General features: G+C 51.9%; 7 protein-coding genes across 7 annotated transcripts; 3 read left to right on the top strand and 4 right to left on the bottom strand.

The window, feature by feature from the left end:
* Positions 1-4,086: 4,086 nt before the first annotated feature.
* Positions 4,087-5,643, bottom strand: A1O3_03636 (uncharacterized protein; the record flags this gene model as incomplete). The annotated part of the gene is made up of 1 exon (XM_007733772.1): positions 4,087-5,643. The coding sequence occupies one exon, from the start codon at positions 5,641-5,643 to the stop codon at positions 4,087-4,089; it is 1,557 nt and encodes a 518-aa protein (XP_007731962.1).
* A 5,096-nt stretch (positions 5,644-10,739) lies between these two features.
* Positions 10,740-11,146, bottom strand: A1O3_03635 (histone H4; the record flags this gene model as incomplete). The annotated part of the gene is made up of 2 exons (XM_007733771.1): positions 10,740-10,863; positions 10,920-11,146. The coding sequence occupies 2 exons, from the start codon at positions 11,144-11,146 to the stop codon at positions 10,740-10,742; spliced, it is 351 nt and encodes a 116-aa protein (XP_007731961.1).
* Positions 11,147-11,918: 772 nt separating this feature from the next.
* A1O3_03634 (histone H3) lies at positions 11,919-12,439 on the top strand (the record flags this gene model as incomplete). The annotated part of the gene is made up of 3 exons (XM_007733770.1): positions 11,919-11,955; positions 12,014-12,167; positions 12,220-12,439. The coding sequence occupies 3 exons, from the start codon at positions 11,919-11,921 to the stop codon at positions 12,437-12,439; spliced, it is 411 nt and encodes a 136-aa protein (XP_007731960.1).
* A 654-nt stretch (positions 12,440-13,093) lies between these two features.
* On the top strand, positions 13,094-14,020 carry A1O3_03633 (uncharacterized protein; the record flags this gene model as incomplete). Its single annotated transcript, XM_007733769.1, has 2 exons — positions 13,094-13,539; positions 13,627-14,020. The coding sequence occupies 2 exons, from the start codon at positions 13,094-13,096 to the stop codon at positions 14,018-14,020; spliced, it is 840 nt and encodes a 279-aa protein (XP_007731959.1).
* Positions 14,021-14,579: 559 nt separating this feature from the next.
* On the top strand, positions 14,580-16,590 carry A1O3_03632 (uncharacterized protein; the record flags this gene model as incomplete). The annotated part of the gene is made up of 2 exons (XM_007733768.1): positions 14,580-14,922; positions 14,981-16,590. The coding sequence occupies 2 exons, from the start codon at positions 14,580-14,582 to the stop codon at positions 16,588-16,590; spliced, it is 1,953 nt and encodes a 650-aa protein (XP_007731958.1).
* A 2,314-nt stretch (positions 16,591-18,904) lies between these two features.
* On the bottom strand, positions 18,905-20,281 carry A1O3_03631 (alpha-1,2-mannosyltransferase; the record flags this gene model as incomplete). The annotated part of the gene is made up of 1 exon (XM_007733767.1): positions 18,905-20,281. The coding sequence occupies one exon, from the start codon at positions 20,279-20,281 to the stop codon at positions 18,905-18,907; it is 1,377 nt and encodes a 458-aa protein (XP_007731957.1).
* Positions 20,282-20,810: 529 nt separating this feature from the next.
* A1O3_03630 (alpha-1,2-mannosyltransferase) lies at positions 20,811-22,673 on the bottom strand (the record flags this gene model as incomplete). Its single annotated transcript, XM_007733766.1, has 2 exons — positions 20,811-22,557; positions 22,609-22,673. The coding sequence occupies 2 exons, from the start codon at positions 22,671-22,673 to the stop codon at positions 20,811-20,813; spliced, it is 1,812 nt and encodes a 603-aa protein (XP_007731956.1).
* Between the last annotated feature and the right edge of the window lie 777 nt (positions 22,674-23,450).

Here is a 23,450-nt window from a genome sequence, read left to right as displayed (position 1 = left end):
TGCTTAGTGTTAGGTTGGCCTCTCGAAGTATCCTGACCTCAGACCTCAGTAGGGCTACCTCATGCATCATCGCCTTTGCCCCCTTCGTAAACTGGTCGACAGCATTGTAAATTTGTGTCGGGGAGCTGTTCTGATGACTGGCAATCCGGCCTTTAATTAAAGTAGATTGCGAGCCGGCCTCTATCGGGTTGTGTGGTGTCTGAGAGACCTAAAGCTCGGAGGTGGCCGAAGGAGGTCTGGTCGGCGTCGGTGTCCGTAGCTTCACGTCCAGCTTTGACAAGACCACATCCGGGTCTGGAGGCACTAAACCGGCCCCTCTAAATCCAGCTTTAATATTGTTTTCCGTGAAGACAGTATAGAAGGCCGACTTAAAGGCGATGAGGAACTCAAGCTTGGTCACGTGGTTAACGTGTGATTTCATGAGCACCTCAACCTGGCGTCCGTACGCCCGCTTCAGTGGACTGAAACATCCGACATTAAGTGGCTGAAGTAGGTGTGATGAGTGCGCCGGCATAGATATCGTGATAATGTTCTTTTCCTTGCAGAATTGGTTAAACTCGGCCGATCGGTGACTCTTATGGCCATCGATCACTAACATTCGATATACGCCCGTTGAACGGTGGGCAGTATATTTATCGAAATGCCGTATCTAATCTATACCTGTCTCGTTGTCGGTCCATCCATTCTCGGTAGGTTTTAGGACCCAGTCGTGTGGAAGGTCGCACTCGGTATACCAGTTAGAGAGGTGGTAGGCCCCCTTTAGCACGATGAATGGTGGGATACACCAACCTTCCGCATTCACTCCCTAGATCACCGTAGCCCATTCCCGATTACCAGGCTGGACTGCCTTTACCCTGCCATGTCTTTCGGCGCGTGAAACAACCAGGGATGGGGTGATTATACCCATCATGAAGCCGGTTTCGTCGAAGTTGTACAAATCCGCATCCTGGATCGCATATTTGGCCCTCATGTTTCGCACAAGCGCGAACCACGCGTTTATCTTGTCGGGATCTTCGCAGAGGGCTCTTTGGTAGTCGTAGGCGCGATTAAAACGCGTCCGGAGCTGTGGTTGTCGCTTAATAAAGTTGGTCGCCTAGAGCTTCCCGACGCGTCGTATACCGCGCTCTGCCAGGAGGACATTAGCCATATCTCCCACGTCAGCGATCCGGGGGGAGAATCCTCGGGCATCAAGGTCCAAAATATGCTGGATAACAGTCTCCTCTTCTAGTTCCGTCAAATTCGTTGAGTTGGCACGGGTATCTTGTCGAGCGCGTCGGCCCTTCATCCTGTTCTGGAGGGTTGCGCGGTTGACTTTATAGATCGTTGCCGCCTGTCGAGCACTGAATTTTGGATTCTGATTGATAGCTTCAATGGCCAACAATACCCTAGTCTCATTAGAAGAGGTTTCCATTATTTGTCGTGGAGAAATCTTGTTGTAAAGTGAGAGGGTCGGCAACTATGTGGGAAGTGGCCAACTCGCTTAGGTGGCCAACTCGCTTATAAACCACGTTAGTAGTATTATTAGTGTTAGGGGGGCCTCGTAGTAGGGGCACCTAAGGTCTTAACTAAGATAGATAGGTAGTTCTAGGTACCTACTAGGCACGCCTAAAGCTTTAACCAAAATACACAGCTCTATTAGGCGTATTCTCAACTAGTTGTCCTTCTCTCGACCAGTTGTCCTGTTTCTATATATTAGTTGAAGCTTTAGGCGTAGTAACAGGTTACCTATACTAGACGTATAGTAAGAATTGAATCTTACCTTAGGTGTATACTATATACTAATCTATAACTAGTAAGTACTATATACGGTTAGATCTAAAATCAGACTAAACATTGATCAACCCCTAATCAAGCCAGAACCAAACCTGTATCAAACCTATATCAAGGATCAAACCCGTATCAGACCCGTATCAGACCCGTATCAAACCCGTATTAAGAATCAACCCGGTATCAAACCTGTATCAAACTCGTATCAAGGACCAACCTTGTATTAAGCATCAAATCCGTATCAAGGATCAAACTCGTATTAAACCTATATCAAGGATCAAACTCGTATCAAACCCGGATCAAACCCGGATCGAACCCGGATCAAACCCGAATTGAACCTAGATTACCTAGTAGTCTCGGATTAAACCTAGAATTAAACCTAGATTAAATCTACCTACCTATATTAGACCTTAGATTAAAGTAATATTAAGTATATACTATATTAGATTTATAACTTAATTAATTCTTAAATCTACCTAGTACCTATATCTATAGTATACTAAATCTTTATTATTTTAAAATCTGAAAAAATCAAAAAAATCGGCCTATTTAGAATCACTATTAGGTTTTAATACTCGCTATTAGGCTGCTCTACTTTTAGTAAAAACAACTATAAGTCTATAGCGTGGTATAAAAAAATACAGTATATAGTACCTAGAATTATAAGGAGATTTTTAGTAGTTATATGTAAGACTACATACCTACCTATTACTAGTATATTATATAGTATATATAGGCGGAGTTATAGGCTTAGTTATAGAGGTGGTTGTAGAGGTGGTTGTAGAGGTGGTTGTAGAGGTGGTTGTAGAGGTGGTTGTAGAGGTGGTTGTAGGGGTGGTTGTAGAGGTGGTTGTAGAGGTGGTTGTAGGGGTGGTTGTAGAGGTGGTTGTAGAGGTGGTTAGATTGTAGGGGTGGTTGTATAGGGGTTAGTCTGTGAGCGAAATTATATAGTAGTAGTTTGGCGTGGGTGCGAAATGCTTAAAGCACCCATGGGTGCGAAATACTCACAGCCAACTAAGTCTGACAGTAGTATTACTACCCGTACTCGTACTGGCTGGTACAGAGGGCGACGGTACAGAGGGCGACGGTACTAGTGACAGAGCGTCTGTACAGACCAAGATCAGACACGGCCTGGATCGATCGATCGATTCAAAATAATCGAGTCATTGGGCAACAGTCCAGTACGAGTATAGCCAGTTCTTGGCCTGCAGGGTCGTGGATGCGCCCGATGCGGGGATGGTTCTTGGTTCTCCATCTGATGCAATCGATGATGTCAACACCTGTCAACAACACCTGTCAAAATGGTCTTAGACGTCAATATTGGGCCACCACCACACCACGCCGACAAGACCAGGGCAGGCGATGGACGATGGGCGACGGACGATGGGAAAATAGGAAAAGGGAAACAAATGACAGAACGGGTAAGACAATCAGCCCAAGTTCAAGATCCTCTCTATGCGTATATCCGTACAAGATACAAGATACCGCTAAGTTCAATGTGTTGCATGGCATGCCAGAGAACTGAGAGAATCTTATACAGAAAGACATTGAAGGGAATGTCATATCTCCAAATAGTACTAGTATTATTCCTTATTTCACCAAACAGTAATTCACATGTGCGTTAGTACTAATACATAGTAGGTATGTACTAATGAATGATTCATCCGTTGGCCAACGGCTTTCTTTCCATGCGCTCAAATCATGCATATCAATCTCATCATCGTCATCATGTACACAGTAGTGGTGGTATGACACCAATCGTGCCTTACAATGTCCTGCCGCCATACCTGCCCTCCCCTGCCATGATAGACCAAGTATTCAAATCCAACGCCATGGCCCAGCCAGGATGCCATCTAGACAAGCCCTGAATATTTTGACCGTGGCCTAAAAACTGTCTATCAATGAAGCCCAATTCCTATTGTCGGTCTGGCCAGTTCTCCCGAACCCAAAACACACCCCATTAAAACAGTGTAAGACAATAATGACCTGCCTCTCTGTCGCACTGTACATGAACTGAACCGATGCCGGCCTCGCGCCTTGCACCAAAACCCGGACCTGATCCTGGGCCGATTCGCAGAACTAGTCGCAAATTCCACGTCACTCTTTTAGCGTTCGTCGCATATCGTCATCGCTGCAGAGCCAAGCAGCACAGTAAAATCATCGCGAAACCTGCGCGTAAATCAAACCCAGTAGCAAAGGTAGTCATACAAGTGATCGGCGGCACTTGGCCCCCGGACACATCAAAGACAGGAAAACTCGATGTTCGAAAAACAGCGGCCCCAATTCTCTTGGAGCTGCACCAGATGATCTGGATTCTTCTCACTTTGCATTCTTGCGCTTCTGCTTGCCCACCCAATTGACATCAGGATGGACCACCCGCATGTGACGGGTGAGGGCATCGTTACGTGAGAATGTCTTCTCTTCTGTACACAGATGGCACCGGACCTTCTGCTTCCTGGCGTTGTGAATTGTATCTTCGTGTCGTGTCAGATCATAGGGCCGAGAAAACACCGAGTTGCAGGGTTTGCCCGTGCTAGGGTTGATCCGCTCGCATCGGTGGGGGCCGGCCTGCGTATTTCGTTGGGCCAGGCTCGGCGATTCTGACGAGGTCGGCGATGCCTGCTTGTGACCCTCCCTCTTGTGTTTCTGCAATTGAGCCGGAGACTCAAACCGTAGATGACACCCATGGTACGTGCATGAGTATGTGCCTGAGTCAGACGATGTGTCAACAGGCCGCCGAGGTTGCGATTGAGGTGCAGCCTGGTTCTGTGACCGAGGCTGTTGTGTCGACTGTTGACTAGAAGGCTCCGAATGTCCTTCGTCCCCGGTCGACTCCATCGACAGCAGATGGGCCGGAAAGTCTGGCGTCATATCCTGCTGTCGGCCGGGCTGGCCGAGAAATTGATATTGCTCAGGGATTTGCATCGACGACTCCGTAGGGGCCAAGGTGTGAGTGGAAAACGCCGACAGCTTCGACGGGTTTCTGCGGTTGGCAAACATCGAATGTGACTGATCGGGGAACAGCGGGGTTTGATGGTCATCGATGTCATGATCGTCCAACATGAGCTCCTTGGGTGATATCGATGTCCGCTGTTTCTGGAGAGTAGGCGGCCGTTGTGGTGGCGCTGGCATGTTGTTGTAAGGTGAGTTCTGCGTGAACGGCGACTTGTCTCGGGGGTTCGAGGTCGGCGACTCGGTGCGCAGGTGGTCCTGCTGCGCCGCTTGTAATCTGTCCGCGATCATGTTGGATCTGTGTTGTGGTACTCCCATGCGCTGCATTTGCTGCTGCGCCTGAGGATACACCATACCGAAGGACTGGTCTGGGAAGACATCTTGTAACGATTGTTGGTACGCGGCCGAAGGATAGCCTGCGTCAAATTGTAAGTACTCGAACATCATGTCGTCGTCGGCAACAGTGGTCTCACCATAAACGTGCTTATCGTCGTACTCTGGCTCGTAATTTGTATGTGGCGTCGAAGGAGAATTGTGACTCATCGTCGAGACTGACTGAGGCGCAGATAGAGAATAGGGCACGCGCTCGTCGTTGCCCGTAGACTGTATTCTTCTCATGTCGATGCCACTGAAGTTTGTGGGGTACATCATTGTGGACTCTGATTTGGCGGGATGAGGAGTCTGGTTGAAGTCAAAGTCGTAGCTGGACGGAAAGTTTGAGGAGTCGCCAGTGGCGATGTGAGGGTAAATAGTGTTGTGGTTGAGGGGCGAGGGTGGACCAAGCGAGGCAACTGAAGAACTACCAGAAGAACCTCTCTTGTGAAATTTTTGTTCTTGTTGAAAATTCTTGGGAAGGGCGCTCAGGAACCCGCCGGTATTATACCCGTCGTTCCATCCACCGACCAGTGAACTCTGTGTCAGCATTGGCGGTTGTTCTGTAGGCGTCGGCGTCGACGGCTGGATGCGAACCCTCGGACTCGATGAGTGTATTATTGGTGATGTTCTTTTCATACGCGAGTGCGTGATGGAAAGGAGAGAGAGAGGCGAAGGAGGAGTTGATGTCGGTTGTAGTATAGTCGTCGAAGGAGAGAGGTTGTAATAGGTTGATTTGATCAAGATTGATAATTGGGATATGAGGGTACGGTATGTAAACTCGGTATGGAGAAGATGCAGAAGGAGGAGGGTGGCAAATGTATGTATATGTCGGATGGTAAGGAGATTGACCACAGACTGGATTGGAAGAGGGTGGAATGGGGCAGATGATGCAGGAACGGAGGTACCGGACGGAGGAGCCGGACGGGAGTATAAAAGTGGCCGATCCTTTCTGGCGTGAAAATTTCTCTTTTCTGATTAATACAGCGGTGCGAGGTGGCCAGGAAGAGGCCGTGGTGTGTGGTGTGGTGGTGTTCTGGGATGTTTTGCTGAGCGAGATGATGCAGGTGGACAATTGTCGGCGGTCGTAAAAGAGCGCAGACGGCTAGTTTATGCGGGCAGGTGAGGTGACGTATGTGGGTGCTTGTGACAGGGATGTGGACAATAAATGGGCGCTGGGTCCCCAGCCGCTAGCCAGATCGGGCGAGTGTTGGCTCAAGGGTGCCAAAGTGCCAGGTGCGGTGCAGTGTGGTCGAGGTCGGTGATGGATGCAATATTAATGCATCGGCAGTCAGTGCGTGCGGGTTTTCACGGCAGTTATGAGCTGTGTTTGTAGACCCTCATGCCCAAGAGGGAGGGCAGGCCTTGCAGCCTAGGGGGGCTATTTGAAGTTGCAGGGTCAGGGCCAGGGTGCTTGAAGGTTGCACCGTCTAATGGCTACGTCTCGGGTAAGGACTACGACCCCGACTACGACTACGACTAATACTCGTACATTCACAGGGTCTCTGCAGTCCCTCGGCCGGCACCACCGCGCGATGCGAGTCCAGCCCTTGGGCAGAGTTTTGTTCAGTACCGTACTAGTCAGTATGTACCTCCCTCCTAGTAGGAGGAATGCATCCATCTGACCGTCAACTTACCGTTCAATACACGCTCGGGCTTGGCAGACTCTGGCCCGTCCAATCGCCGGCCCAGCTGGCTGTGGCTGAGCAGCTGCTCCCTCCAATGATGCGTCGGACATGACGACACCCCTCTCGCCGAGCCAGACCCTGCACAGAGTCGAGCGGTCATTTCCAGCCTGTTACTGGTTACTGGAGCGAGGGAATTTTTGGAAAGAGCGAGAACACGCGAGCACGTCCCAGTCCCGGTCCCAGCCCCGGCGTCGGGTGTAACACTACTGTAACATGGTCGATCGCGCATCGGCTTCCAGAATAATTCTTCCCCCCTCTCAAAATCCTATCTCCATCTCCAGCTCACCTTAGTCAGGTCGGCTCGCTTGAGTAACCTTGCTGGCACCGTGGCAAGCTGAGACTTACGTTAGCCAGATGCCAGATGCCCACCATCTCCGCGGTCCCGGTAGCCCCGTGTACCATTCATTCTTATTGCAAGCTGACATATGGCCCGCCATCGAGAAATGAGAAATAAGAAATGTTGCTGCCTCTGCCGCAGAGGGTACACGACACATAAGCCTCAGTCACTGACTCATCGGCCCAGAAAAGCCACTGTCCGGACTCGTCACGCGGAAGGCCAGCCCTAGCCGACAGAATAACGGTGGAACTTGGCTGGATTTAATTTGGCTTGCTCCTTCACGTCGATCAAGGTAGCCTCGTGGTACTAGACCCTCTGTACTTCTGTGTACCTTGGTCGCGAGACCTCAGTCTTTGGCACTAGCTCCACATCTGCCGAAGTCCAGCTGTTGCCAGCCGACTCGCGCACCCGCCCTCGTATAGACTTTGTTGGACTGGTCGTTCCAACCCAGTCCAGTCGAGGCTGGTGACAAGACAACAACAAAACAAGAACCGACTTAGACGGAGTGGCTAGCTCCGCCCACCTGGTTCCTAGAAGTCGTGATGCAGGGACTTTCCAGGCTACCGTTGCACCACGTCCGACCATCCAACCCCAGGCCCCCGCTGGGCCGCTTAAGAGGCTCTTACAGGCTCATACAGGCTGCCCCTGCAGGGCGAGCACCCCAACGAAATCGTAGGCCTTTGCTTCTGACGACCATCCAGATGCCGACGCAGAGCGGGAAAACCTTGTTCGACCAGTCATTCGTTCCCTGATAATTGGGCACATACAAGTATCGGCAACGAATAACCTTGGAAGTCATGGTCCGGAACCCGGATGTCGGCTACCTTCGGAGCCCCCCGGAGCGGTCTGGACTTTCCTCAGATCGGGAGACGCCACTATCCTAACAAGGAAGGCCCAAGCCCAGGCTGCACCAGCATGCTGGAGCCTGGGACAACATCATGCCGAGCATGATACATGTTCCGGCGTTGACAAATGGCACTGGTGTGGTCGAGTGTGATTTGTGACCCCATGGCTTTATCGGTGCGTCCGTGGCAGAGAGTCAATAATCTCCCAGCTGTCTCTTGTCTGCGTAATGGTGGGTAGGACTAACAGGTCCGTCGAAGCCTGGCGGCTTGAATTAGGCGGCTTGAATTACGCAGCTTCCTCGACCGCCACAGACCAAGGTTTTCCTGCATTGCTCTGAGGGTGCAATTTGTGGCTTGCGTGGCCTGTGTGGCCTAGAAACAGTACGGAGTACGATCTGCCACCATGCACCGCCACAGCTGTCCACGTCTGGCTGTGACGCTCCATCATTTTACCTACGTACTCTGACTCCGTACTTTTACACAGTTGCCACTGCTTTGCCGATCAAACGTTAGTCCAAAGCTGAAATTCTGTACTCGTACGCTGTGGCGCAACTTGTTCTTGTCGGTTGCATTGTGGCGCCGCCGCATTATCGTTCGACCTTACGAGGCTGAGTCTGCGCGTACATGTTCGTCAAGGTCAAGGCTTCACTCAACGTCCGGCTGGTCGGAATCGCCCATTTTGGTAGGTCCTTCCGGTCTTGAGATCTAGGAACAGCCCTCCGCAGAAGGAATCTAAGATCTGACCAGACCACGTTCCTTCTCCCAGGCCTGCGATGTGCACAGTCGACGTGATGACTTTGCATGGTTCGGGTGACCGACTGCTGCTTGAGCCAGTATCCTCGCTCTGCGGCAGCTAAGTCGCGGCAGATGGATGGACCCGAGTGGCGCTGGTGGGCTATATTCAGCTGCTTCTGCTCGCATCACGCTGGGTCTGTTGACAGGCAATCAATTGGGTACTAGATATAGATATCGACCCAGAATAGAAAGTTTGCCTGTAGAGCCGATGAGGCCGAACAAGGTCTGAAGCTACGCTGCAGATTCCTTGCTTCGTCTTTGCTGTTATCTGTGAGGTTTGGACTGCCTGAATCAACCCGCAGAACAAAACAAGTCTTCTGCCATCAGAGGGCTTCCGCTTAGAATGTCCTCTTACATTTATAGCCTGAGTGTGGACCATCTTTCGTAAATAGCAGCTGCATTACTCGGTTTAGGCTTTGGAGTCTCAGCTCGCTTCACATGCGGGCAGCGGGGAGCTGCGACCTGAGACATGTACTTGCGGTAATACGTTACGATTGAGTCGCCGGATGGATCATAGTGCAGTGGCAGACATGCCAGCTAGTAATATTGTTTGAGTTAGTTGTGTTGTTGTTGCATGGCGAGGTTCAATGAACGAACTTGAATGTCTCGAAGATGTTCCGCCAAGAATCATAAATATATTCAGAACCTCAAGCGTCAACCTTCAACGAGTACCACACACCATCTCAATGAAACATTTTACAACGCCGGCTCATGCATATCTCTTGATTCCCTTAATAATTGTTGCTCGAATCATATGAAAGGGCACTGGCGTCCAGCATCATCTCACACATAATGGCGCCACAACTTCGAAGACTACGATAATCTGAATGTCATGCAGCTTGATACTATAGTTCCTTAGGCGTCTTGCAATGCTGGAACTTCAGGAAGTTACGACCCGGACTTTCTATTACTATACAATGTCCTCTGAAATGCCATACTAAGGTAGTATCTTGCCGGCATGTATCGGCTGGGAAGAAGCAGCATCCATGAAATCAAGTCTGGATTAGTATTCAGTTCTGACGCCACTACATTCCCATTCCCCAGCAAGAGGTAGCACTACCCAAGTACTTCAACTTGTCGGACTAGCTGCACTCGTCATGTCAGCCTGGGTATGGGATGCTGACTGAGAGCAAAGCTCTCTCTGCACCTACTGCCACATGAGAGAAGATTGACTCGTGCTACTACCACATGAGGGAAGATTGACTCGTGCTCTAGGTGGTCTCCGGCGGTCGCAGCCTCAAAGGCTTCGACTGATCGACAACAGCCGAAGAGGAAACATAGTCTGCGACACACAAAGGCCTGGCAGGCTGTACGCATGGCCTCGACATTACCGACTCTGCTGGCTGTGTGCGTCATTAGAAGGAGGACTTCGAGGCGTTCCATCCGTCAATGCGGAGACTGTTGCATACTACTAGTCTGGTAGTCTTGTTTGATGGGGGCTATCCCAGGCCTGCGCAGCACTGTGCAAGTATCCCATGCCCACACTGAAAGGGAAAGTCAATTAGCACAAGACCATTGTCTGGCCTGACACGGCCCGCAGAACAGGTCGATTAATGAGGGCCTGGGCCAAACACAGAAAACCAAGGTCCACGCCAAGCAACGCGTAAGACGCGTCGAGATAGTTGTTTACAATCAAAGTCAAGGAACAGAGTTTGCTTTGTGAAGTGATTTCATGTTGATGCTGATGATTTATGTCGTTCGACTCAGCTCATCTATCAACGCCAACTAGGCTGATTCATAGTAATGTGCCTGTATGATACATCAAGGCACCTCGAGAATTTGCCATCCCATCATAACCATGACCCTTTGACGACCCCATTTGCAAGAACCCATTTGCGCGTCGCCCAACACCACTCCGAAACCCGCAAAGCAAAAAAGGTGTGGCAAGACAACTGCTGTTGGTCATGGCAGCAAGCTCCAAGCCACGAGACAACATCGTGATAATGTGGGTGATTGTGAGATGATGCATTTAACCACCGAAACCTAAGAGTACCTGTTAGTAATGGTCATGAGTAGAATAGAGGGAATGTACGAACCGTAGAGGGTACGGCCCTGTCTCTTGAGAGCGTAGACAACATCAAGAGATGTGACAGTCTTTCGCTTGGCGCTGGGAGGATAAGTCAGTATACATGCTAAGAATACATCGGCGAAGGCTGAACTCACTGTTCTGTGTATGTGACAGCATCACGGATGACACCCTCCAGGAAGGTCTTCAAGACACCACGGGTCTCTTCGTAGATCATGGCCGAGATACGCTTGACACCACCACGACGAGCGAGACGTCGGATGGCAGGCTTGGTGATACCCTGGATGTTGTCCCGCAAGATCTTTCGGTGACGCTTGGCACCACCCTTGCCGAGGCCCTTGCCACCTTTGCCGCGTCCAGTCATGATGATAGATGAAGGTTGATGAGTGAAGCTGAGAAGCTTGTAATGGAGGTTGTATGAGATGGATGAGAGATGGGCAGGCTTGGTGTTGTGGATGGAATAGGAAGAGTAGTACCTTGATTGGGGACGCGGCGGGCGGGGGCGAGACTTATGCACCCCGGCAGGCGCGGCCAGATCAACCTGGGCAGCCAGATCACAGCCAATCAGAAGCCGGCCCTGTCCACCACTGATCCCGACCGATGCAGCGCAGACTGAGTGATCTCTCACCCCCCACGCAGTGAAAACACTGATCCTGAAGACAGAATAGAGAATGATTCACTGCGATCATTTGCAAACCAGCCATAATTGATTATCAGGTGGTGTAGGTGTTGATTGCTGGGGTGGGAAGCGTGGTGCAGCAGGCGGAAGATCTTGAGGTGGTACGCCAAGGGGCGGGATCAGCAGCCAAATTGGGCGACAATTCTGAATCACCCGCAGAAGGCGGCCAGAAAACAGGATCATTCTGGCAGCCCTGATCTGATCTCTGTTTTTCGCAGTTTTGCGATCAATTATTCTGGTGCACTGCCTGTTGTTGCATCACCCCGGCCCAGCAAGTGCACTTTGGATCACGCCAAGCTGCTGCCTTCTGCCCCTTCCACCTACAAATACCTCTTCGTCCCGCCCACTCCACCACTTGGATTTCTTCCTTGTCAGCCTCACTCATCATCTCCAGTCTTCCCATTCCATCATCAACAACCCACCACACCTTCAATTCTTCATCAAACAATCCATCGCTATGGCTCGTACCAAGCAAACCGCCCGTAAATCCACTGGTAAGGACAGCCATTTCATCCTCGCCGCCGCCGACAGCCATTCTAACTGACTTTACAGGTGGCAAGGCCCCACGAAAGCAGCTCGCCTCCAAGGCCGCTCGCAAGTCCGCACCAAGCACTGGTGGTGTCAAGAAGCCTCACAGATACAAGCCTGGTACCGTCGCTCTCCGTGAGATCCGTCGCTACCAGAAGTCGACCGAGTTGCTCATCCGGTTAGTTTGAACCAATCTCATCACAGTCTCACATAGCTAACAACCACCACAGCAAGCTCCCCTTCCAGCGTCTTGTCCGTGAAATCGCTCAGGACTTCAAGTCTGACCTGCGATTCCAATCTTCCGCCATCGGCGCTCTCCAGGAGTCCGTTGAGGCTTACCTTGTCTCTCTCTTCGAGGACACCAACCTTTGCGCCATCCACGCCAAGCGTGTCACCATCCAGTCCAAGGACATCCAGCTCGCCCGTCGTCTTCGCGGTGAGCGATCCTAGATAATGACTGTCTCTTGAGTCACCGGCTGCTCGAACAGCTCCAATGAGTCAATCAGCACATTTGGGAAGTTGGGCATGATGATGGGTATGGGGGGTTTTCACGAGTTGCACCGGCGAAACGGAATGAATCATATGGGCTTGTATTGTTTTTCCAAAGACACAATCATGGGTGGTCCTGGGGCTTTTGGCGTCTCTGCTTGTACATCACAGAAATCCAGTCACACCGACATGATCTGGATAGAGCAGAATGAGCCGACAGCGAGATAGACGTTGAGAATACAATCCACGTCCAGACATGATCATACTTCTTTCGTGTTGCCAGTAGTTTCTGAAGTAGCAAGAGTTTCGGTCACGACACTACTTGTGTGAATGTTGTGCTTATCTGGCTGGGTGATTTAGAGGCTAATAGGCTGCATTCCGGGCGATGGGCGTGGCTAATGATGCCCGCCACATGGCAACCTGGTGCCTAAAAGGCGTCATTGGGCGGTGGATCTGCATCGTCCAGCCGAAGCCGCTCCGATTAATAACCGCGGGTGAGATACATTCAGATAGTCCGTCCCTAGTCCTCTCCGATAAGAAAAGCCTTGCGGACATCTTCGATACTATGTCTTTCAAGGAGTCGCTCATGATTGCTCTCGTTATGATAGAGATACGATGATAATACATCTGCAGCGGGTGTCTGGCAGGTTTGGTGCCAGAACACCGTGGCTACGAATACCTCGATCTCGACCTCAACATGCCCAGCACAATTCATCCAAATCCACCGCGCCCAAAGACCAGACCAGCTTGAACACCCAGACACAGACTCGACTTCCCCCACATTCCCCCAATGAAGTGAGCATCCCATCGAGGAAGGGCGAACCGGTCGACATTCCTAGCCAGCTATGGTATCACCGCCTGGGGCCGGTGACGACCTTTTTCAATTGGTTTCACCGTACGCAGCTGAAGAGACCGTACACCGTGCAAATATGTACGACCCTGACAACATATTTGTGTGGTGATCTCCTGGCGCAGGATATTGGAGGAGAGCCTTATGATCCGACCAGGACGTTGCGGATGTTGACAATTGGTGCAGTGGCATCTATACCGGGGTACAAATGGTACGTTTTGGCCGCAGTGCTCACACCGGCAAGAGTGTCGTCCACAGCAGTAGCAAAAGGGCAATCAATGGCTGATACGGAGAGCAGGTTTCTCTTTCTGGGCAGAAGCTTCAACTTTGCCTCCAAACCGGCCTCCATAGCCACTAAAGTCGTGGTCCAACAGATCGTATTCACTCCCGTTTTCAATACATATTTCTTCGCCATGCAGGCCCTCTTGACCGGCGAACCACCCTCTGGGATCATTGCACGAGTTCAAGCGGCTGTGCCCGTGAGCATTGTGAATTCTCTCAAGCTGTGGCCTGCAGTCACCGCCTTCAGCTTCTGGTTCATCATGCCCCAGTACAGATTTATGTTCTCGGGCATTTTCGCAGTTGCATGGCAGGCGTACTTGAGTTTTTTGAACAGAAAAGAAGAGAAGATTGAGATGGCCACGGATTCTATTGATAGACCTGTCATCCCAGAGGGCCTCGCGGCAAAGTGACGGAGTGGCATCGACAGCCACAGGAGGCTTGGATATAAGCGGGAGTGATTTGAGGGACTGCACAACTAAACTATAATTACGACGATCGAAGGTTTCAGGAGATACAGGAAAGCGGTCCAGAACCTCTGTTACGTCGTCGATCAAGGAGCATTGGGTAGATATGCAATGAAGGAGAGGTGGCATCGGCATAAGGGAGAGGAGCATTTATTGGCCTAGACGCGCTGGGACATGCATAGAGATTAGAAAAGGAGCATAGATGTATTGGATTTCCTTTGATGTTGAGTATTCGTACGCCAGCATCTACCCTGTAGAACTGATGAGTAAAACCCCGCGACGCGTCCACAAACCATCGAAAGCCAGGCAGAAGCACCTCCGGAGGTGTTGTCAGACTTGGACGCGACAGCAAAACAACGGCATGATATGTGATGTATATCTGCAGTGACTTGAACAATGAGCTCGTCCATCCTTCAGAACTCCTTATCTCGTGGGAGTCGTGGAGTCGCGCGTGTTGGATCGTGACGCATGCAACGCCACCGATAGATCTCACTCACCCCTAACCATGTCGAACCTTTTAGATCGGCCACGAGAGAACGACACTCCCATGCCAGTGGACACGATTGACCAGGAAGTTCCAGCTGAATGGCAGGACAATGACGATGAATACAGTGACTTCGGAGAAGATCCTGAGGAGCTCGAAATAGTCGATCGGCTGCTTCTGGAAGTCGCCGCGCAACAGACCCGAGGCCAAAACGCGCCTCTGGTCGTCACGGACATCGAGGACTATGAGGCACCTCGAGGCGTTCGTCTGCCTAAGGTGTTCGGTCATGAGACGACGCGTCAATGGGATATACAGGAGCAAATCCCAGACGCGAGGATTGCCCAGGACATACGTGACCCGAGTTGTAAGCACAGACAACCGGCCCATCGCTGTCTCTTACTGACAAGCTGACCAGCGGCTAGCCGAGGTGAGAACACACCGTACAGATGAAGAAGGGCGAAACTCGCAAACCCTAGACACGGAAACGCCTGGTGGACCAGATGCTCAACCGGCCGGACCTGAAGCTGAACCCGAACCCGATACTCGAAGCCCTCTAGAACGATTCAGGCGGCCGCCGAAGAAAGCACTCTCAGTCACCGACCTCGTATCACCTGCCTGGTGTGAACTGCAATACTTCTACGTTCTGACCAAGCATGGCCGCAAGAGGAGGACGCCTGCGATGAAACAAGGCAGTGCGGTCCACCAGGCTCTAGAGGACGAAGTGCACGCTACGGTGCCGGTGACGATCACCACCAAGGAAGACAGCTGGGGACTGCGGATATGGAATATCATACAAGGCTTGAGGACGCTGCGTGAAACAGGCAAGACACGGGAGTTGGAGGTGTGGGGATCAATCGGTGGCGAGCTGGTGAACGGCGTGATTGACGAGCTTAGCTACCATTGTCCAGACCCGAAACTGGAGGAACAGAGCCTCAGGCTGTTGTCCAAGCAAGACTCTGAGCCTCCCTTGCCAGAATATCAAGCCAGCATTCGGGACTACCTCGTCACCAGCGACATCGGGGCACAAGGGCAGACCATCGCCGAAGCACTAAGCAGCAACAACAATCATAACAGCCAGGCGAAACAAGCAGGGAGGAATGGGAAGTCGGAAGATGAAAGGAGAATCTACCTTACAGACGTCAAGACACGGGGCTCCTCGACTCTACCTACCGGTTCCAGCGTACGTCCTACGATTGTACAGTTACATCTATATCACCACATGCTGGAGAATCTGGCGCAGGGGCATTTCTCACTCGACCACCTCGCCTCGCGGTATAGGCTAGATGTGCACGCGACGTTTTCGGACGCATTTATCGCGCAGGTCGGGAATCTCAACCAGGAGCTCTTCGTCTTCCCCAGCTCACAAACCGGAGGGCATCCAGTTGACGAGGGTTTGGATGAGGCCGTGCCCTCGAGTCAGGATTCTATCGACATCTTACTCCAGCACAGCAACATCGCTAGCCTCTGGAGTTTCATGCTAGCTCAATTCAGGGAAACGTTTCTGGTCTCGCTTACGTCTTCCACTGCTTCGAAGCGTGACCTTGGCTTTGAACATGAAAATTCTCCAGGCCACGACTACAATTCTTCGTCAACGCCGCAATCCTTGTCTCAAAACAATCCCTCTTCCACGCCGCAATCCCTGTCTCAAATCCCCACGCCGCCCTCCTTTCCGACACGCTTGTCACCTCTGTTGACGGTGCGGTACGTCTCGACGTCCTATGACTCTCGATCTGGGTCGAAGCTTCTGGGTAGCAAATCCATCATCTTCAACCCATCATTTCTCAAGTCGTACCTGTACGACGCGCTGGCCTTTTGGCGGGGAGAGCGTTCTCCCAAGGGCGTCGAAGTACATGACGCGTGGAAGTGTCGTGTCTGCGAGTTTCGTGACGGGTGTGAATGGATCCACGAGAGGAATGAATTGAGAATCAGGGAGGCTGAGGAGAGAAGAAAGATGAGAGAGTCGACCGGCATCGACGGTCAAGGCCGCGACATTGAGCCGGCGTCGGCCGTATCCAGCAGGAGTCGGGTTTAGACTTGAATCTATGTATGATGTGGACTTGGGCCCTGCCTTGAATCTTGGCCGAGACAAGTCTACATGCTCTGGCTAGATCTCAAAGCTTGAGGTGACGACTACGGCTATGACCTGGCTAGATCTCAAAGCTTGAGGTGACGACTACGGCTACGCCCGGCCACGACCAGGGCCCATTTCCAGGTGAGAGAATGTCGCTACGACCTGCAGACTTTGCGTCGAGTCCACCTCAGCCCTACGCCTAAGTCTTTTCGCTGCGTTGCTGTGCTGTACGCAGAAACACGATGGTTCAAAAGGAAGTACGCAGAAACGCAATGGTTCAAAAAGAACTTAATGTCGTCCTGGGCCTCTGATGACGTTGAATGGACGCGGACCATGGATCATTTGTGACAAGAAAACAGTCCATACTATGAATTCTTTGGGACAAGAATACAGTCCATACTGCCAGGAGAGTCCGGCCTTCCACACTCGGTCGACACTTGAACATCGCACCGCACCGCACCGCATCGCATCGCGCTGAAGCCGCGACAAGCAATTTGCGATATGCACTGTGACGTGCGACGATTCGATTACCTGGTGTTGGCGCTCCTTTCCGACGACTTACGACTTACGACTTACGACCCACGACCCACGGTCCACGTCGGATACGGACACATCTCGCCCGGCAACTCAAGCATACTACTACTACGACTACTCTGTACAGAGTATCCGTACAGCCAATGTATATTATATACGATGCGGTCCCAGGCCCAGGAAAGGGTGAGGCGACCACAGAAGCGCGGAAAGTCTACACGCCACAAAAGGCGCAACGACAAGACCACCGTGTGGAGGGGAATGGTAAACAGTCACAGTGACAGTATATAGTGATCAAAATGTCTTCGGGAGTCTTTGGGCCTGCCTGGTCTTGGATCCAGATCCAGATGTGTTTTGTTCGTATCTAAGCTCTAATTAATTAGTATCTACAGTATGTATCTATGTATCTACCTGGTATGTATCTATCCGAGTCCGAGCCCGAGCAATCCGAGGCGATGTGAGGCGAGAAAACAAGTTATTGTCAATTTCAATTCGTACCCGTTGCATCGGTCCTAATTCCCGTGTATCTCTATATATTTGCGGGAAGTATATTTCACGCCATGCCACAGCAGGAATATTGCAACCACTACACTGCACTGTACTGTACTGCACTACGGGTGATAATAAAAACTTCACTGTTAGTAAATAATGGCAATATAGTACACACGGGCACTGTGATAGGTGCATAGTAGGTGCATAGTAGATATATAGTAGGTAAGTAATACTAGATAGGTGCTAGAGATGCGTCTTTGCCGTCTAGTCTGATCTGCGAAGAGTAGATGAAATCGAGGTCGAGGCAGCAACAGCAACAGCAACAGCAACAGCATGACAGACGACATGACTGTAAACACCTAGGGATTCCACACAACAATACAGACAGTACAGTATGCTATGGATAGGCGACTGTACCTAGGCAGGTAGGTAGGTATATAGGCATTATATATTTCTCAGAGATTCATAGTACCGCTACCACCACCACACTCGGAGTCCATGCTTATTGTCGAGGCTACCACCACTCGGAGTCCATGCTTATTGTCGAGGCTACCACCACACTCGGAGTCCATACTTCAAGTTATTGTCGAGGCCGCTGATGACATGTTCTGTACACACTCATACCGTACTCTAGTGAACTCCCCTCGCGACAGTTGGCTTCGAGTCGAGTCGAGTCGAGTCGCATGAACAAGGCAACAAGCCAGAGTGCTGTAAAGCCAGTGGCAGCCACCTTCAAGTTCTCGAGAGAGGAGGGTACACCGTGGATGGCTTCAAGGGCACACCATGGATGGCTTCAAAAAAGACCCTCGAAGCAGCCTGGTTCAATCTGGACGAAGCGTCTGCTGGAACATGGTGGGCGAAGAAGAGGAGATATTCGGTGGAACTTCGTCAACTCCCCGTCCGTCACACATACCGGTACTGTGGCCCATGCCTCGTCCGGTCTGAACTCGTCTTAGGTGCTATGCCTTGTGTCGCTTTCTCAAGCCAAGTGGAAGAACAGGGCCGTATGGCTGGCTTGGAGATGACCTTAGGCTTGGAGATGACCTTAGGCTTGGAGATGACCTTAGGCTGGGCTTATCATTATTTCTCCAAGGTACATAGGAAAGCCTGAGAAACAAGCCAAGCTTGTCTCTGGAGCCAAGCTTGTCTTGCGCACGGTATCGTCATCCACACACCGACAAACATCCCACAGACACAACCAAACTGGATCCCCTATAGCGTGCATACTCTCCCCGGCCGTGACGACTGGTCACTACCACGGATAAGTCCTCTTCTCATCCTCCTCGTCGAGTTTCAGGCCTCGGTCAAGCTGCTCTTGATGCTTCTTGTCCAAATACTCCAGCAAGACATCTTCGTACTTTGCCTTGCCCTTGTATCGGCTGACATCGTCGCCCCAGGACCGGACAGCGCTGGCCAGACGACCAGGCACGTAGTCTTCCTCGGCGATTTCGGTGATGGGGTGGAAGTAGGTGCGGATGGAGAAGACGACCCCTCCAGACTTGGGCAGGCGGCGCAAGGCCTGCCGTTCAGAGCGGAAGTAGTGGTGCTCGATGGCCCGGTTCTTCTCCGCCGTGTTCCAGCTGATGCCGTCTGAATCCTCGGAGCCGATCGATTGCGACCATGCCAGGTCCTCGTCGACCTGCAGGAAGTAGTTGTTGCGCGAGATCAGTTCCTCGGGCTTCAGCCGCCGAAAGAAGTTCAACATGCCCTTCTCCAGCTTCTCGCGGAACTGCGGCACCTCGCCGCTCGTGTGGATCTCCGACAGCGGCATCCCGTATTTGTCTTCCAGCCGCCAGAACCCGGCTAGGAGGATAGCGCCCGCCAACAGGTAGTACTGGCCGTCCGCCCGCTCGATCATGATGGCCAGGTCGTCCTGCGTCAGTCGCGCGCACGTCTGCATCGGGTCCTCGGGCAAAGGCCGCGACGTCGTATCCAGTTCCTCGCCCGACCAGAGGTTCTTGACCCCCTTGTCAGTGCGTTGGTACAGCGTCGGGTAACGGTCACACAGGTACTCCCGCAGTTCTTCGAGCAGCTCCACCGCCGCCGGGTACGCTTCGGGCGCCGTCCTGCAACATTTGGGCCCGCGCTCCTTGATCCGTCGTGCCTTGTCGGCGTGGAACCGTGGGTAGTGGTTGTCCAGCTCGATCCAGTCGTCCCATTTCACGTTGCGGAGGCCCATGGTCACAAAGTATTTCGGCCCATATCGGAATGGCCGGTAGGGCAGAGGCTTGGTTGTTTCGATCGACCAGTTTGGAAAGGGCGCCGGAGTGGGCCGCTTGAACGACGACGGGATCCATGTGCCTGGCTTGCGGGCTGGCGCCGCCGCTTTGGAGGAGGGCGCCTTTTCGATTGTCGGCGTCGACGGCCGCGTGGTACTGGGAGATGCGAGGTGGCGACGGTATAGGTAGCGGGACAGAGCCACGGTGACGAAAACAAGGAGAATCAAGGCAGAGACAACTGTTTTCAAATGCGGTTCCCGTGACAGGATGTCGAGGTCTTGTTGGGCAGTTTTCAGAAACGACGAGCAGTGTTGACGGGACTTTCGAAGCTGTGTGCTGGCTTGGTCGATGTATGGTTGTGACCTGACCACGAGGTCCGAGAGGGACCGTTTGAGTGTGTCTGAATCCATGGCGGTGGAACAGGAACAGTGGTATCCAACAGCATAAAGCTCAAAGAAGAAAGGCAGGGAGACAACCTAGCTGGGTGGCATGGGCATGGCCAGGATAGATATGCATGAATGTCCCATGCATCGAGGAACGAATGTCTAAATTCGACGTGCCGATCCGCCATGGAAGCGCACGCTTCTGGCCTCTTCCCCAGGACTTTTCTAGGTCTTTTCCACGTTTCCAACCGCTCGCTTTGCTGTGACAGGCGACAGTGGGTGTTATCGCACTGGCTCCTCGGATTCTTATCAAGGGACGCAACGACGTGGTCGAGAATGACCAATGGCGTGCCTGCGATTCTGCTGGACAAACATGCCACTTATGGAATAGTCCGGCTTCTCCACAGCAACGGCTGAGGGAGTCGGTGCGGCATCTGACCGCGAGGGCGACTCGTTCTCGCATAGATAGGCTTACCAGCTGTTAATATCCGGGCAATGCCCTTCCCTGGGCGGCGGCACTTTCTGTTTCTTCTTGGGGCTCCAGGTGATCCCAAAGTCAAGTGGTGCGACGGTGCAACAGACAGTGTTCTCCCCACCGCCGCCGGTATCTGGGTGGAATGACTGCGAGGTCGGGGATCCAGACCGTCCGCGCCACCATCCCGGTCCTGGACGTGTCCAGAAACGGGGCGCACGCAATCTTTTCCCAGCCGTCGTCTACAACATACAGTGGCTCATGCTCTGTTGCTTCTATCCCTGGCATGTAGGAGTCAACCAGGAATGTACAGTGCTCCACGTCAACGTGTTTTCCGGGATCTTCTCTATTTTGGTCGTTCATCCCAGCTGGCACCAGCCAAGTGCCTGGGAAGAATCCAAACCCGGTCTCACCCTCATGGAAGTTGCCAGGCAGCAGACCATCGAATTCGCTCTTGATGAATTTTGCATGTGTGTTGTGAGGGAGGAAGTGAGATGATGGGAAGCGATACCAGTCTTTGCCAAAACACACTGTATCTCCACCTCGAGTCATATTGGCGCTTTCGAGCACACGATAAATCTGCAGGGGTGCTCGGTATGCAGTGACTGTTCCCAAGGTTCGCAGCAGGCCGATATTGACCGCGACAAGAACCGTAGACAGGATAGCCAGCAACTTGAGCTTGGCCGGGATTCTACCAAAGATGATGGATTCCGACGATCCGATCCAGGCCAAGAGCGAATGGAATGCTATGGCGGCATTCAAAGCCAGGAACGGGTAGGCTGGAAACATGAATCTCTCTTCTTTGTGCGGTTCAAGGGTGAAGATGGCCAGCCAGAGATAGAAGGGGCTGAGAAAGGTCAGTGTCCTCAGGAGCGTTTGCTTGGTGGTATGTTGTTTTAAGACGATCCATTGGAAAAGGAACAAGGGCCCCGAGACCAAGGCCAGAATGAACCATATGTTGAAATTGAGCAGCAAATTGCGCACGTAATAGTCCCATGGCTCCGTTCCAAAGATGTCCGGGCCACGGCCTTGGCCACCGAACACGTTGTACGCGACAATACGCCACGGGACTACAACAATCTTGTGGTAGAAAAAGGTGTCGATGCTGATCTGTAAAGCCAGAACGATCAAGCAACGGACGAAGCCGTCAAGGTACCTTCTGAAGGTTGCGAAAAGATCGACTTGGCCTACCAGAGCGATCAACCAGTCCTCCAGGACGAATGGGACGACCAGGGCTCCAGCAAAAGGCCAACCGAGCAGAGCACCGACTCCGAACCACATGATGCCAGGAGCAGTCCTGGGCCCGCCATACCAATCCATGAAACAGGCCAGTCCGAGAGTGGATGTATACATGGCAAAGCTTGATGGCAAGAATGCAGAAGAGGCATAGAAGAAACCTGGAGTGACGGCGACGATCATCAGGTAGATCACCCCGACCCTGGGGTTGAGTGTTCGAGATATGGCCGAGTACAGGCGGACCTCGGTCGCTGCACAAACAATGGCGAAACCGATGCGCAGAGCATAGAACTCAAAGGTCTTCGACTGTCCAAGCAGACTCACGATCTTGGCCGGCAAGGCGTGTAGGGCGATGTACGCCCAGCTTCGAATGCCGTATTCTGGAGAATATTCCCATGTTTGAAGGCCGTAGCCATGGGTGAGGTAATGCAAGGGCTCCCAGTAGTTGAAGGTCTCGTCACAATCCTGGATTGGGGCATAAAGAGCAGCCAGAAGATGCGACGCAAAACAAGTGTAGAAGGCCACGCTCAGAGGAAGATAGAGTCGAGTAGGAGTAGGAGCTTGCTGCAGATTGCCAAGGGGTTGAGGGTTTGTTCTACTCGTATCAGCGGGAGACTTTTCGTAAAGTAGCCAGCGGACTTGTTACCCTTGGAATTGGGGCACCTTGATTGGACCGGAGCGTCTCTTGAACTCCTCCAGACTAGGATCCATGGTGTGTGGTATACTCAGGATCAGGGTAGTTGGTATGTACCGAGTATCTAATTGCTATAAGGACAGATTGATGCCAACAGGGGGAGCTGCGGCCTGCGTGCAACTCGCCCCGTTTAGGCAAGAGGGTGACGCCGCCCTGTGATTGCCACTGACTGACGTTGACGTTAGTCGTGTTAGCGGTGCCTATGACTTAAGACTTGGCCGTTTAAACTCTAGAGCCATCTCTAAGTCAGCATAATTGGCCACGCTAGTAAGTTAAAATGCGCACTCTAAACATCTGTCTAATTGGCAGATATAATATCTTAACCCTAACCCTAACCCTAACTCTAACTCTAACACGGCGGTGTGTCGCTCACTTCCCTGAACAGCGTAATTAATGCTTGTCTTATTAGTACCTAAGACTCTAAGGTGGCTGGGGAGGTATATACGGAGTACATATTCTGTATCCGTACATTGGTGGTAGGTACCTAACATATCTGCCCCAACCCTGAAGATCTGTACAGTGTACGGAGTACGCACGTATCTAAGCCAAATCCCCGCTCTTTGAAACACCCCCGATCTCGCCGTAACTGAAAGCGGACCCATCTTGCGAGTGATAACGGGGTTGAATCGCCCTGATCTACAGATACCATACCATTATGGTGATTGGCGTGCACTGCCTCTCCTCTCGTATGTGAGCTCCACTGTGTTATACCTGTGGTACCTATACGGCCGATCTTAGCAGTATCCATGCGGAGTACAGAGTACTTACTGTGTGATGATTGATCACTGGCTGTC

This window comes from Capronia epimyces, assembly GCF_000585565.1.
Source record: "Capronia epimyces CBS 606.96 chromosome Unknown aczIQ-supercont1.3, whole genome shotgun sequence".
Classification (NCBI taxonomy): Eukaryota; Fungi; Ascomycota; class Eurotiomycetes; order Chaetothyriales; family Herpotrichiellaceae; genus Capronia; species Capronia epimyces.
This window is presented reverse-complemented; position numbering and strand designations above follow the sequence as displayed.